The sequence below is a fragment of the Corvus hawaiiensis genome, chromosome 4, assembly GCF_020740725.1.
Source record: "Corvus hawaiiensis isolate bCorHaw1 chromosome 4, bCorHaw1.pri.cur, whole genome shotgun sequence".
Lineage (NCBI taxonomy): Eukaryota > Metazoa > Chordata > Aves > Passeriformes > Corvidae > Corvus > Corvus hawaiiensis.
In genome coordinates this window covers 33,833,358-33,847,237 of record NC_063216.1, presented here as the reverse complement: position 1 = coordinate 33,847,237, position 13,880 = coordinate 33,833,358, and the positions used below count along the sequence as shown (strand labels likewise).

The following is a 13,880-nucleotide window of genomic DNA, read 5'->3' as shown; positions in this document are numbered from 1 at the left end:
GACTTTTGAGAAAGTTGAATAGACAATATTTGTATATGTAATTCAGCAACCCACCAGTTTGAGAATAGCAGTTTTAATGTCCTTCTTCAAAAGAATTCAGTATGAATAGAAACCCAAAAGTTCAGTGAAAAAAACCAAACATAACACACGTTTTAGAGAGAAATATATAGCATAAAATGGAATTTTAAGAGCTCTTTTTCAGGGGCACAGCATAAATTAGGTTCTTGCCGTGTCCATATATGTATTTTCTCCTAGTTTTGTTCACAGTCCGTGCTAGCAGAATAGTGGGTGATTCATTACTGAATGTAGAAGAGGGCTGTAGTGGGTGGGCCCTCCATGCACACCTCATGGCTTACCATGGGTTGTGGCCACTGAAGGCACATCCATGTGCTCGAATGCATGACTTCAGCATGTGTGGATTCATCGTTATCTTCACTTCTGCTATAGTGTGACGTGGATTGGTAACTGGCTTAATGGCATAAGATTAAGTTATTGTGAAAAATCCATCTTCTGCTCACTTGGATTTACTGCCCTGTAGTGGTCATGAGCTGAATTTCTGTAGAGAAAGTAGGTAAAATTCTCCATTTTTTTCAGTAATGAACATTCAAAATTTGAAAAGATTTAACTCCCCAGGTAGCTGTTTTCAGTGTCCACATTTTGGAATCAATGAGGGAGACATTAAGGACCTTTTCAAATAGCTTGCATATTCCCTGAAAATGCGACTGTTTGGCTGGTGTTCTTTTCAGATCTGTGAAATACTTTAAAAAAGTAGAGATGGTGTATTACTGTTCGGCCTTTAAATCAAATATTTCACCATTTTAAGAAAAGGTTTGGTTCATGAATGAATGTTGGCTGACAGTATTCCTGCATTAATTCCCTGGTAAATGAAAGCCAACAGTAGCTATTTGAAGAATGCCCTGCTAAAGTTCCGTATGTATTTTATTAAATACAACAAATCCTCACAAATTAAGTGATTGAATTTTCAGCAGGTGTCACCCTTTGTTAGTTGCACAGCTGAGAAAACAGGTAAACATAAATAAAGCATTATTCTAACATTCAGAATACTATTTTAATTATCAATATGTATACCTGACAAATTACTTTTTCAGCACTATATTTTGTATGATCAGTATGCCAAATAATAGATTTGAGCAAAAGCCATAATGCCATAATGATTCTAAGTCAAAGGCAACAATCATTGTGACTGTGGGTGTCTCTAAGCTCACAGATCCTTTGTATTACCTTTAGAAATGTGTCATCACGTGAGCTTTGAAAAGTCTTAACTTGGTAAAAAGGACACTTTTTAAAACTACTTATTTATCTAAATTATCATATATTTATGCAGGAATGAAAGTCATGCCAATTCCAGTAGACACTAGATTATAACAGATTTTTCCCATTTCACTACAGAAAATACAATTTAAACCTTTATTTTGTGTTTCAGGTGTCTCCTGAAGTTACTGAAATTACATCAGAAGTGTCACAAGTGAGAATAGCTTCTCCAGTTTCTGTCATTGCAGAAGAAGACAGGCAGACAGAAAGTAGGGCAGCAAGTGCTTCAAATAAGGAAATTAACATTCAGTGGTATATTCCTTCTGTGGCAAAGCCATCAAACGATACAGAAACTAAGGTATAACTAGACCAAAGCAGTTCCTTAGGTAGTGAAGCAAATTAAGTCTCATTTCCAATGAATATTTGTGTTATGAGTTATCAGCTTTTTAATTGAATTATACATATGCTGATAGGAAGAATATATTTACTCTGCTGCAAACCTGCTCTTTAGGAAAACAGAATGCCCTGACAGTTTTTTGTTGGCAGGCCAAAAAAAAGTCTGTGTTTCCCATATAGAGCTTCCAGACCATAGTGTATTCATGCCTGTTGCAAATCCCTGGTGTCTTTAAGACCTCCACTCTAAGTCTGGGTAGACCTGACTGATACATTTGAATAATAGTTTGGTGGGAGACTCTTGAAAAAGAAAAGATGCATGTATACAGGGAAAATGGGATTTTGTAAGCCTCATTTTCCTAAAAGATCAGACTGAACCTGAAAGATGAAAGAGATGGGAGGGTTGCAGGAATGTGAGAGACTATGAAATGGAATTTGTTTTATCTTTACACAAGGGAGCAAAGTGTAGCTAAAATTTCTGCTACAGCAATAAAAATCCATGATCTCAAACTTTTTGACATAGCAGATCAGTGTCTAAATTTCTATTAGACCCATTTATCTTTATTAGGAAATTGATAGAAAACCTGTGAAGTTAATGTAAATAATGTACCTTTTAATATGATTTTCCAGGTTACTTTATCATGGCCATACAGATCAGTAAAGGACCAGAGACAACTCTTAAAACCAGATAATACATGAATGCCATATTCTTGGCATTTTCCATATAGTCAAAATATTCAGCTACCACTAGGAAGTGTATTTTCAATCATACTAGTAGATTCTTGCAGTGAACGATGAGAACATTCTATTTAATTTCTTATATTGGTACAGCTGTATTAGATTGGTGAGTTATGCACACTTCATGGATTTAAACCTAGCATGATGACAGCCATGCATATGATTGACCAGGATCTGGACAACGCTGGGATTTTGATAGTGACTCTATGGGGTATAGCTAATTTTCAAACCCATAGTAATTATATCCAATTTAATTTAATTAATTAATTTAAAACATATAAAAACTGAGTGTAGTATAATTCATATGAAGTCACACTCTCCTCTTTTTTGAAGGTCAGTTATCTAAAACTTCATCAGCACACTGTATTTGGTATTTATTATCCTCTTGTATCACTGAAATAGCTCAGGACTACTGCACTACAGCTTACCCATTCCATCTCTTTCACAGGTTTTGTTGCTTTATGCTTATAATACAAACCCTGTCAAGATTAGCACCATCAAGATTTTCAGTTCAATGTCTGTGTTTTCAGGCCACTTGTGGATTCCATTGGCTAGGTAAATAATCCCTGACTCTGTCCTGTTATTTCATGCTGTATTAAAGATCAATCAGCCATTTAGGATGAGAGAAAATAAAGTACAAAATATCAAAGAGCTGTAAATCTTTAAAAGCATTCATTTTTGCTTTTCAAAGACTTTTCACTGTAAAAACTGTAAGATGTCATACACAGTGTTAAATCCATCCAAACAGTTGCTTTTTCAATGCATTCATTAGCATTTTAGTTTTGACTCTTAAAGAACCAAGTAACATATGCTAATTATGTAACAGTGGCATAGCAATGTAGCAGATCTAAGAAGCACTCCTAGCAGTCACTCCCATTCTCTCACTGGGTCACCTACTTTCTCCATCCCTTATTACAACTCTGAGAATGCAAGAATTTTTCTCAGTTGTAGCACCAGACTCTGCCCTTAATTTTACATCCTATGGCATTTTTCATTATTTGTTCCTTGTCATTCATCTAGTCTTAAAATTTTTGGAACTGCTTAGTAGGTGGAAGGGAAGGAATAACGGGCAGCCTCTGCCACCCTTGTGCTGGTTGGATGAAAAAGCCTTTTCTTAGAGAGGCATTCCTAAAATAATACTTCCCATTTTTAATATAAAAGGCTAATGCATTCCATATCTCCACTTTATTAAATGGAAAACTTATTTTTGTAAAATTAAGAGATCAGTCTTGAAATGAGAGAAAATGTAGAACCTAATCAATATGTAATAAAACCTAGGTCAGCTTAATTATAACCTGGAAACAACAAATATTGTTGTTTTATAACAGTAGTAATGAAAAACTTTGTCTTCTTTTAGAATTATTTCTTTAAGGGAGAAATTGTCTGATCTGAAGGAGCAAGTTGAAATATTGATGCAAGGTTCTAAGAGCTTTTCAACTTCAGTACCTACAAGTTTTCCTCAACAAAGTGAAACTTTGAAAATAAGTCCTTCAAATAAACCCAAAATGAGTGATGTGAAAGTGGATCTTGATGAAAAAACAGAAGTAAGTGAGAACAGTTCTGCTCCTATATATGTTTGATTTGATTTAAGATGTCTGTTTTGGGGAAATAAATGACAGATAACTTGGAATACAGGCATAAAGGCAGACATTAAGCTTCCCTCACCTCTTTAAAGAAAAGTTGAAATACTTTCACTCTTTATTTAATATTTAACTTTTCCTTATATACTGCTTGTCACTTTACAAAAAAAACCCAGGCATTTTCAACCTTCCACTTGAAAATAAAGGCTACCTCTTCAGGTACATAGATTTGGAAACTGATACCTAATTTATAGTAATCTACATCTGAAAATCCTTGGCAGTGTTTTAAATTAGCATGGCGATCAACGCAAAAGTGCTTTTTAAACATCAGTTACACATCTTCAATGTAAAATGGGCAGTGGTGGTTTCTGAAATAAGAACCTTCTAATAATATTTTTAGAGAGGACCAAAAGTGGCACTGAATTTATTTTCATTTCTCTATGCCATCTTCCTCTTTTCTTTTTATTAGCAAGGCTGAATATGGTCCACAAGCAAATAACTCTCCCCACATACACACACACAAAAGGTAATTTCAGAATTTTCCATGTGGTCTGCTTGAGATAATGTCACTGGAATAAAATGTTGCCACAGCGTAAGTACTGCTTGATAAATGCCAAGGCAAAATAGACGTTTATTTTCAAAGTGGGAGACATTTATCATGTGACAGGATTCTCTTTATATCTATTATGTGAAATGATTAATGATGTAGAGGCTGTCATTTTGTCTGATGGATGCTGCGAAACAGTGACAGTTCTGCACTGTGCCATTATTACGAGGCTGTATTTTGACCACCTTGGAGAACAAATGATATTTTGGCCAATCACAGTTTTCAGGAGGGTAGACAGAGCTGTCCTTTAGTGGGTGTTTCTGATTACCTGAAGGTGTTTGCTCAAACTTTCATTAATATATGTCAGTAATTGGTAAAACAATGTTTAGAATACTAATGAGATTAACACGCCATGCATTATACATGTATAAATATCATCTTGTCAGGGTGTTTGTTTATAATATCTTCAGTAAACACATAGCAAAAGTATGCTCAGTCACTGGATTTAAAACCTGAACTAGGGGCAATTTTCCCTCAGTAGAAACTGGAAGGTTTGGGCACGTGTGTTTGTACAGGAAACACGACTATTTGTGTTGCAGAAAACTTACATTCATCAGCTAAGGTTTATTTTGCTGTGAATTCAATTAGAATAACCTAAAACTTGAATATTCTGAAAAATTCTGTAAGGCTGAGCCATCTGTTAGCTTATCGGAAGAGACTGATAGTACAGCATATGTTTGTACTACACAGATAGTACACATTTTTTCTTGTTTTATACCATTAGGAAATTGCTAAAAGGTGTTTATCTGAAGTCAGAGCACTGTTGTCTGTTGTTCCAGCCCTGTCCCCGCCATTAACTAAGGTATGTTGTTCTCATTAAGGGTAAAAATCTGTTTTCTAAAATAAAACAATTGTTTAGTTAAACTGAAACATGGATTATACCACTCAGCATCTTCCCATTTTTTCCCTCATTGTTGGACTTTCTGTTTTGGTTTTATTTTATCATCTTTACAAATAAAATACAAATGTGCATGATTACAAACCGTGAATATCTTCACTGTTCATTAAAATCAAGTTTTCATACGTGCAAAAATGTATTAAAAGGGGATTTTACCCACAATGGTTAATACAGATTATCCACCACTCTCTGGTCGTTGTTTACATAGACTCCAGTGAATTTCCATGATGCAATTGCCAAATGCAATTTCTTTCCATTCTTGCATTTTTGCAGTTCTTCAGGCTCGATTCTTCTATTTTCTTTAGCTTTCTCTGCCTTGCCCATGACATGTTGTGAGAGATAGCATGCCATTTTTTTGTCCATGCTGCTGGACAAAACATCTTATTCATCTTGTTACAGTGCAGTCAGTATCCCAGAGGAGACTGTGGGGACTGGCCCATAGCAGGGAGTGGTGCTGTTCAGTGTTCTCAGCCACCTTAGGGGGATCAGGAAAGGACCACAGCTGCCCGGGCTCAAGGGACTCCATGGAGGATTCTGGAATTCACTGTAACATATCACTCCCTCAACTAATCCTTAAGTATCTTGCCAGTAATTGTTCACAATGGAATGATAATGGAAAAGGCATCCACTGTACTCTTCCAGTCAGATAGCTCTTCCTACCAGAAAAGCATCCAGAGTTTTATCTGAGAACAGCTGGGCTAGTGAGCTGTTACAGAAGAGAGAATCTGTAGTGCTGTCCTATGTGTCCTGCACTCTGGTACCTGAGTACACACTTCCCTTTGATACACATTGCACCATTCTTGCCACCCTTCCTTATCCATCTTTAAGTTCTCTCTCAAATGACTCCCAGACCTTCTTATCACTCAGTCTGGCTTTATCAATGCATCAGAATATACCCACATCCATTCTGTAAAGCTGTACTTTTCTGAGTCCCACTGAAGTATCTTCCATGGTAGCAAGATTTGATAGATTCCTAGGGAAAGATACAGATAAACTTTCACAGAAACTTCCTGGAACTGTTTAAATGCTTGTGAATTCCTTTCACTTTGCCTGCTTCTATTTGTGGGTCTACGATGGAAGTGAAGGACCAGATTTAGTGGTGTTCTTCTAGAAAGAATCTGATGTTTGCTGCTCTGTTTTATTCTCGCTGGATTCCACCACAAGCTAAAATGTTTCAACAGGTGAAATATCACAAAGCTTTTCATCACAAAGTTTCAAACACAAACTTCAAACTAAGATGCTTTCAGATACGGTAGTTTTGGTTGAGCAGCTGAAGCCTAATCCTACAAGATGCTGAGTATCTTTGTTCTTCTCTGAAGCCAATAGAACCTGTGGGGTGCTCAGCACTTCATTATGTATAGCACATTTCAAAGTAGCATTTCCAAACTTTCCTGTAGGTTGCATGTGTGCATTACCCTGTCTCAGCTAGAGACGGAAAGCCCAGAGAGGGACTATGTACAGCATAGAATGGTACATTCCCTTTGTTTTCAAGCATGCAGGAGAACGCAGCAGATACATTTCTTATATGTAGTTTTTCACCATTTCCCCCCACCAAACACTTTTTTGTCACTCATCTTCTGTTGAATTAATTGGACAAAGTCAGTTCTAATTCGTGGTCTTTGTTTTCTCATTGTCTGAGCTGTCACACGCCTATCCTGTTCCCACCTTCTCTTCTTTGATTCTGTTTCTCTGTCTGTGTGCCTTACGGTGCTTTTGATTCAGCCCTGGATTATATTTATAAGTGGAAAAAATGCATTTTCATTGAATTATTCATTTAAAATTATTTGACACTTCATGTTTTAAGAATAAAAAATTATCGGCCTGCTCGTTTTTAATGCTATTTAATGAGTAGCTATGTCCTTGAGGGAGATAGTGTAGTGTTTGGAAGCTCCAATCTTAAATGTTAGAAGTAAATTTATAAATAAAATAATTGCATTAAAAATTAACCTCCCTAGGTAGCTTGTTCCAAGCTTCTCTTCCTTTAATTGTTTTTCTTGATACCTAAATCAGTTAAATAGTTCTCCGTGTTCAGTGGACACACAAACCAGTTTATCATTGCCCTCTTTTTCACCTTTTACTGTTAGCTCAATTCCTTCAATTTCTCATCTTAGGAAAAGCCTTCCAAATTAGTAATCATTCTTGCTGCTCTTTACTTTACCTAGAGATGATCATGATAAACTTTGTGAGCAAGACTGTTGATAAAGGTTTCCTCCCTTGAGTCCTGTTTTACTAGTTTTCTGCAAGAGATGTCATTAACCACAAATTTATACTGAGGCAATAAGTATTTCTAACTTAATAATTGGTTGTAGTTCAGAAATCTGGCTTTATATGGAACTATTGGTATATATGTATATGTATATGGGTATATATGTACTTTCTGGTACCTCTAAGCTCAATAAGGTTATTCATTTGGCATTTTTTTTCTTTTTTTTTTTTTTTCTTTCCAGATCCCATTTGATGTTACTTTGCAATCAATAACAAATTTGGAAGATATGTTTGATCTTGCCAATGGCTGTATAATAACTGAAGGAACTCTTTTCAGTTGGATCATTTCTCTGCTTCACTAACTGCTATTTTGCAATAACTTAATCAGTTATTAACTGAATGCTACAGACTTAGACTTAAGTTCTAGTGTTAATATAACAACTTCATTAATCACATCAGGATTTGACTCCTGTTATGTTTTATAATTTTCACTTTTAGCTTATTTCTAATTATTTAAACATTATTTGTTTTTAAAATTAAAATAATTTTCTAGAAATTAAATATCTTAAAGTAATTTCTTAATAAGAGGATTTTCTAGCTTTTCAATAATTACTTACTGTTTAGAAAAGCTGAATAGGTTTGTAGCCTTCTAGCACCTGCTAATAGATATTCCTTTTTCCCTGAAGTTTTATTCTCACTTTTAAATTGCTTTTGCAGTTATCCAAAGTTGGTATTATTTCTGAAGTTAAGAATTTTTGGGAGGCCTAAAATCATCGCTGATTTTGTTCTCCTATACATCTGTTTGGAAACTAGCATTTCAGGTTGTTGAGGGTGCAAGTGATCATTCAGCTGTCTTCATAATTTCAAAGCCTTTTTTTAAAAACAACTACAACAAATAAACAACTCCCCCCAACAAGGAAGCACAAAGAATAAAAATGGTACAATACAGAATATTTTTAAAAATCATTCTAAAAAGCTAAGGGAACTTAGCTCTCTGAATGTTGCTGTAAATATTATTTTAAAGTACTCAAGAAACACAGATGAGTCCTAACAACAGCCACCTGAGGCAATATGCTTGAGAATATTCTCCATCTCAATCACTGGAGCATCTCAAATGCTCCAGTAATTGAGATGGAGAATTTGACATGAACAAGTGAGTTAGTGGACCAGAGAGGGGCCATGGCCCTTTGCTTTTGCTCACATCCCAAAGCCAGGCACTCCTTTGCTATTTAATTTGTTTGCAACAAACAGCAAAAAACACCAGGATATTTGGGCAGGAATCCTTTGAGACTTGTCCTATCACTAGTTATGTTTTTGTCTTGCCAGGAAAATTCAGCATTAATGGTTAACCGTTCCTGGGTTCATTTCCTGTGAAAAATCCTTTAACTTCAGTCAGGCATTCCCTGTACTGTAGCTGAGTGTTAAAACAATAAACTTTTTTGAGCTATTTGGAAATTGCAGATTTACCTTGGCTTGTGCTTTTCAGAAAAATGTTACCTGGTTGAGTGAAATTTCTTTTAGGGAGGAAGAGGGAGAGAGAGGTAAGATTCAGCATAATGAGTATCTTAAATGTGATCAGTACAGGAAGAAAGGAAGTAAAGTTTTCTCCTATTTTTCTTCATTCCTATAAAAGAAAGAAGACTGGATATATTTGTGTTTTGTGTAGCTGTTTAAAAGTTGTGCTCTTTTTTATTTTGTGTACTCTTTTCTGGAATGCTGTAGTTAGAAAATTAGAAGGATTATGATATAATGATAAAAAGAAAGGAAAAAGTGAGTAATTGATAGGGCAGTTATATTTGCAAGACAATTTTAAAACTCAGTTAATGTGATTATTTAACTCAACTGCCTAACAGCCAGTTTGGAGGAGATATTCCTTAGCACTATTCTTTCATTAAAAGAATTTATTGTTCTGCAGTTGTTCAAAAAGCAGGAAAGATAAAAATTGACATGACTCATTTTTGTTTTATAAGAAACAAGTAGGAAATTGCAGTTTAAAAAAAAAAAAAAAGCTGTTCTGTCTTTTGTTGTGCTTTGTAAAAACTGTAAACCTATCTTTTTCTGTTTGGGGTCACCTTCAGGATTATCATAGGACTTTTATGCAGCTTAATTAATATTTGTAAAACATGCTATAGAACCAGGTGAAAATGGAAGTGCAGTTCTATTGCAGACAAGGTGTTTTTTCAGTGCTGCCCGTCTGGACCTTGTTATAATTCCTATACTTGAAAGAGAAATGTTATATTCATTTAAAATACATTACTATACTTACTTTCTTATAATACATTCTAAATTTTTTAAAAAGAAAAATATTATCCTTTAAGACAGTGCAGTGAAATAATAACATTAAAATGTTGACCTCACTGTATCCATAGCAGCAGATTTTATTCTCATAAACACAGGATAAAGTATGCAATGCAGGTTTTAGAAGAAAACATTGGAGAAAACATTTTTCTTTTAGCAAATAATTAAACTCTTTAGTTAAAATCTGCTTGTAAGGAAGGAAGCTTATATCTGAACGGCTCTAGTAATCACACAGAAAAAAAGTATAAAATTAATTGCAAAGTAAATTGTGTTCTTGGTTATGTATTACAGTAGTTGGGTGGGTTTTTTCCTAACCAGTGAACGGAGACTAAAGCCTTCAATATGTGAAACCAGAATAAATTTGTGTCAGCACCATGCTGAATTAGATTTTCATAGAATATTTGTCTGTGCCACTGACTCCAAAATTAAAAAGGAAGAGGAGGAAGGAGGATTTCACTGTACAAGAAGACCCTCCTGCTATGGGAAGGTCTTCCCTATGATCTGCTCCATACAACAATGCCAAAGAGCTACTTACCATAGTGACAGCTTTGAACCACCAGCATGTTTACCAATTCTTTTCAAATTTTAATTGAAATATTTCTCCATTCTACATCTGTGGAAGGAATGGATAGTGGTTCCCTATCTGATAAATCATGGGATAGGGCAAGGGGGGAGAGAGAGAGACAGAGAGAGGGAGGGAGAGAGAGAAAGAGAAAGAGGGAGAGCACACTGCAGGGAGAAATTGAAAGATTCTGAAAAGAATGACATTTTATCTTCAGTGCATCCCCTTGGGCGAGGGACAAGAAATACCGGTGCAGAACTAAAGGACAGTAAAAAGAAGTGTTTGGGGTTTTTAAAATTCTTTCAGTATTTTCCATTCTGTGAACTGAATGAAGCAAAAATGCTGAGAACAAAACCAGCTTCTGGTCCTATAATTAAAAATTATATCATCAAGAACCTGCTAGAGCTCAAATTGAATTTGAACAGGAAGCTTAACAATGAAAGGTCTGAATGGATTTTAGAATATTTCAGTTTTCAAATACTGTTTCAATATAGTTTTAAGTTATATTGCTGCCTTGAAAAATGTTGTATATTCAAGGCATTCACAGGATTTCTCATGCCTACAAATATACAGTAACTTGAAATTATTGCTGGATAAATTAATTTTATGATGTGGAAATCAGTAATTTCACACAGATTTATCCAATTGTATGTGACTTGTTTTTAAATTCCACTACAGCTCCAATTCACAGTCATTTTTTGTTGTCCAAAGTATATATCTGTTTTTTGGATGACATCAATCTAACAAAATAATCCTAGTAATTACCCTCACTATGGCTCAGTTTCTTTATCAGAAAATAACAGTAATCCCATCATCAGTGAGGGATTTTAAGTTTTCTGCATCAACATTTAGAAAATATTTTCAGATCCTTGAATGCAAGAGGAAGGGTATTTATGTTATTCAATCGAGACACACTGTAAAGGGAACAGTCATTTGTTTCCAAATCCATTTTCAGTGAAATCCAAGAAGGAAGATTCTTTAAAAGAATAATGATGGAACTAGAATTGTTAGCTAATATGCTGAACTAATTAAGCCAGGAGAGAGATCCATTTATGCTTGCCAAAGGTTTTCTTTGAGTTAAAGATACTGAGTACATCATTAAACGAGAGAAGTGAAAACATGAAGCATAGGTTAAATCTTTAAAACAGAGTGGGTGAAAGGGTCCAGAGGCAAGTGCTGAAGTCAAATATTTACCACTGCAATTTAATTTTCCACTTTGAAACCCCAGAGATAATTAGAATTATTCTCATTTGTCTCCCATCTTGGCATGATTTAGGATTCTACTTAATGTGCATAGAAAAAAAGAAAGACTGTGTTGAAGCAAATGGCACCAAAACTCTCAGTGTGGAACCAGAATATGCTACCTAAGGAATAGTCACAAGCTGACAGAGCCAGCCCCATAGGCCTGTGTGGAGGGTGGAAGTCTGTGAAGATACGGAGCACCTGCAGGGCTGGTTTAGCTCCTGGCCAGACTTCCAGGGTTGAAAAGAGTATTTCAGCAGCCACCAAAAAATTTCAATGTCCTAGGCAAAGCTCCTTGCTTCTTGGCAGTGATGCTTGCTTCATTCCCCATGGATTCTGGCATCATATAGCTACTATACAGCAGAGCTAGCAGGGAAAGTCAAGATTCTGTCTATGCTATGAAATTACTGTATACATTTTATTATCATACAATGTGCAGTGTATTAATTAGCTCTGTTACGTTCCTATGACTCCACTACCAAATGAGATAATACCAAGTTTAAAATGGTTTCCAAACTGCTCTAAAAATGAATTATAACCATAAAGAAACTCAGGCCTTTTTTCCCCTAGTGTCCTGACTGGTCTTACTTCCCTGGAACTCTGTGGTTTATCCTTCAGAACCTACAATGAAAACCTCGTTTATGGGCAAAGAGGAAACCTATGTATATTTAAAAGCAAAAATGTATTAGTATAATTGAAATCTTAGCCTAATCCAAGAATTGTTATTAATCCTAACTAAGTTGTTAATCCTAATTCCCTAATTATTATGGGAAAAGAAAGACTACTTCTATGTTCAAAAAGTTGTTATAATAATAGTAATAAGACAGTTAAAATTATTGTATAAACTGTTACTACTTTTCCCTCTCTTCACCTGTGTATTGCTCACATTTCCACTGCTTTTACAGCCTTGCACAATTGCTGGGAACGCCCTGCCTTGCACAGGTGGCCTTTCAGTGACAACACCACTCTGGCTTTAAGGGTTGGGCTTCTTGCTGCGGTCCTTTCCCCAAACAGGATACACCAACAATGTCCCAGTGGTTCCTTACAAATACCAAGAAGAAACACAGCACAGGCACTGGCATAAAAAAATGCCAGTAAAGGTCCTATCAGCAGGAAAAACTGATTTAATTGAGGGCCTGTTAAAGAATGAAGCAAAACATGCTGATCATGTTTACTTAAAACCCCCCAAATTTTTCTTTGCTCAACTTGAGGGCTTGTAAGGCAGGTACTCACCTACCTGTCTGTAACAACAGTTATGCTCCACAGTGAGGAGATAAAGAAAAAAGCCAGAGGATATGGTTGTGCTCAAGAAAAGGCTTTAGATTCCCTGTACTGAAGCTAGAACGGGATAACAAGCATTGGCCTCAGAAATGAAACATGACAGGTTTAGCAGCAAATTAGGACTATAAGGTAGAGGGTAGAAGACTTGTAGGAATGCTGTGGATCCCTTAACACTCAGCTGAGACGGCAGATGATTGAAGATTTAACTATGACTAATGACTGGTTAATGAGGATTAATAGATGCAATAAAGACACGAGCCTCATTGCTGTAGGGAAATAAAGGCATTTTGTGTAACAGTGGCATGATTTCTTTTCTCCTTTTCGTAAGTTCACTTATACAGACTAGACATTAAATGAACTTGGAAAACCAAGACTCCATCATAAAAGGAAAGTAAATCAGGCATTTCAGCTGGACTGGTTCTGATGGTACATAGGATGAAGACTCCCTCGAAGGCAGATCTCTACAGAAACAGTTTTGCTATAGGTTCCACGTCTAATATACCTTTAAAGTCAATAATTTAGTAAATAATTTTGTGTTTAGGGGTAGAAAGCAGGAGTGAAAATACACAGAAGGAAGAGCTACCTTTTATTCTACCAGATGACAATAACGAAAAATCCCTCCTTCTGTAAAATTCAGCATGACCAGAATAACAGTTATAACTCCAAGTCAGAAAAAACATGCAACAATTTTCTATTACTTGGTGTTCCTAGAAGTAATGTATTAACTACTGTCATTTATTCCGCTCTGTCACCACGTTATCCCCGTGTCCCAGATGTACGCTGTGCTGGATGCCTTTTGCTCAG

General features: G+C 35.7%; 1 protein-coding gene across 1 annotated transcript in view; it reads left to right on the top strand.

The window, feature by feature from the left end:
- The window catches only part of CFAP54 (cilia and flagella associated protein 54), a 107,203-nt gene extending 93,827 nt beyond the window's left edge, over nt 1-13,376 (top strand). The window contains exons 65-69 of the mRNA XM_048302155.1: nt 1,445-1,630; nt 2,852-2,958; nt 3,761-3,947; nt 5,315-5,392; nt 7,936-13,376. Of these exons, the coding sequence (XP_048158112.1) occupies nt 1,445-1,630; nt 2,852-2,958; nt 3,761-3,947; nt 5,315-5,392; nt 7,936-8,055 (678 nt within the window). The 3' untranslated portion in view covers nt 8,056-13,376. The remainder of the gene's footprint in view (nt 1-1,444; nt 1,631-2,851; nt 2,959-3,760; nt 3,948-5,314; nt 5,393-7,935) is intronic.
- The last annotated feature ends 504 nt before the right edge of the window (nt 13,377-13,880 follow it).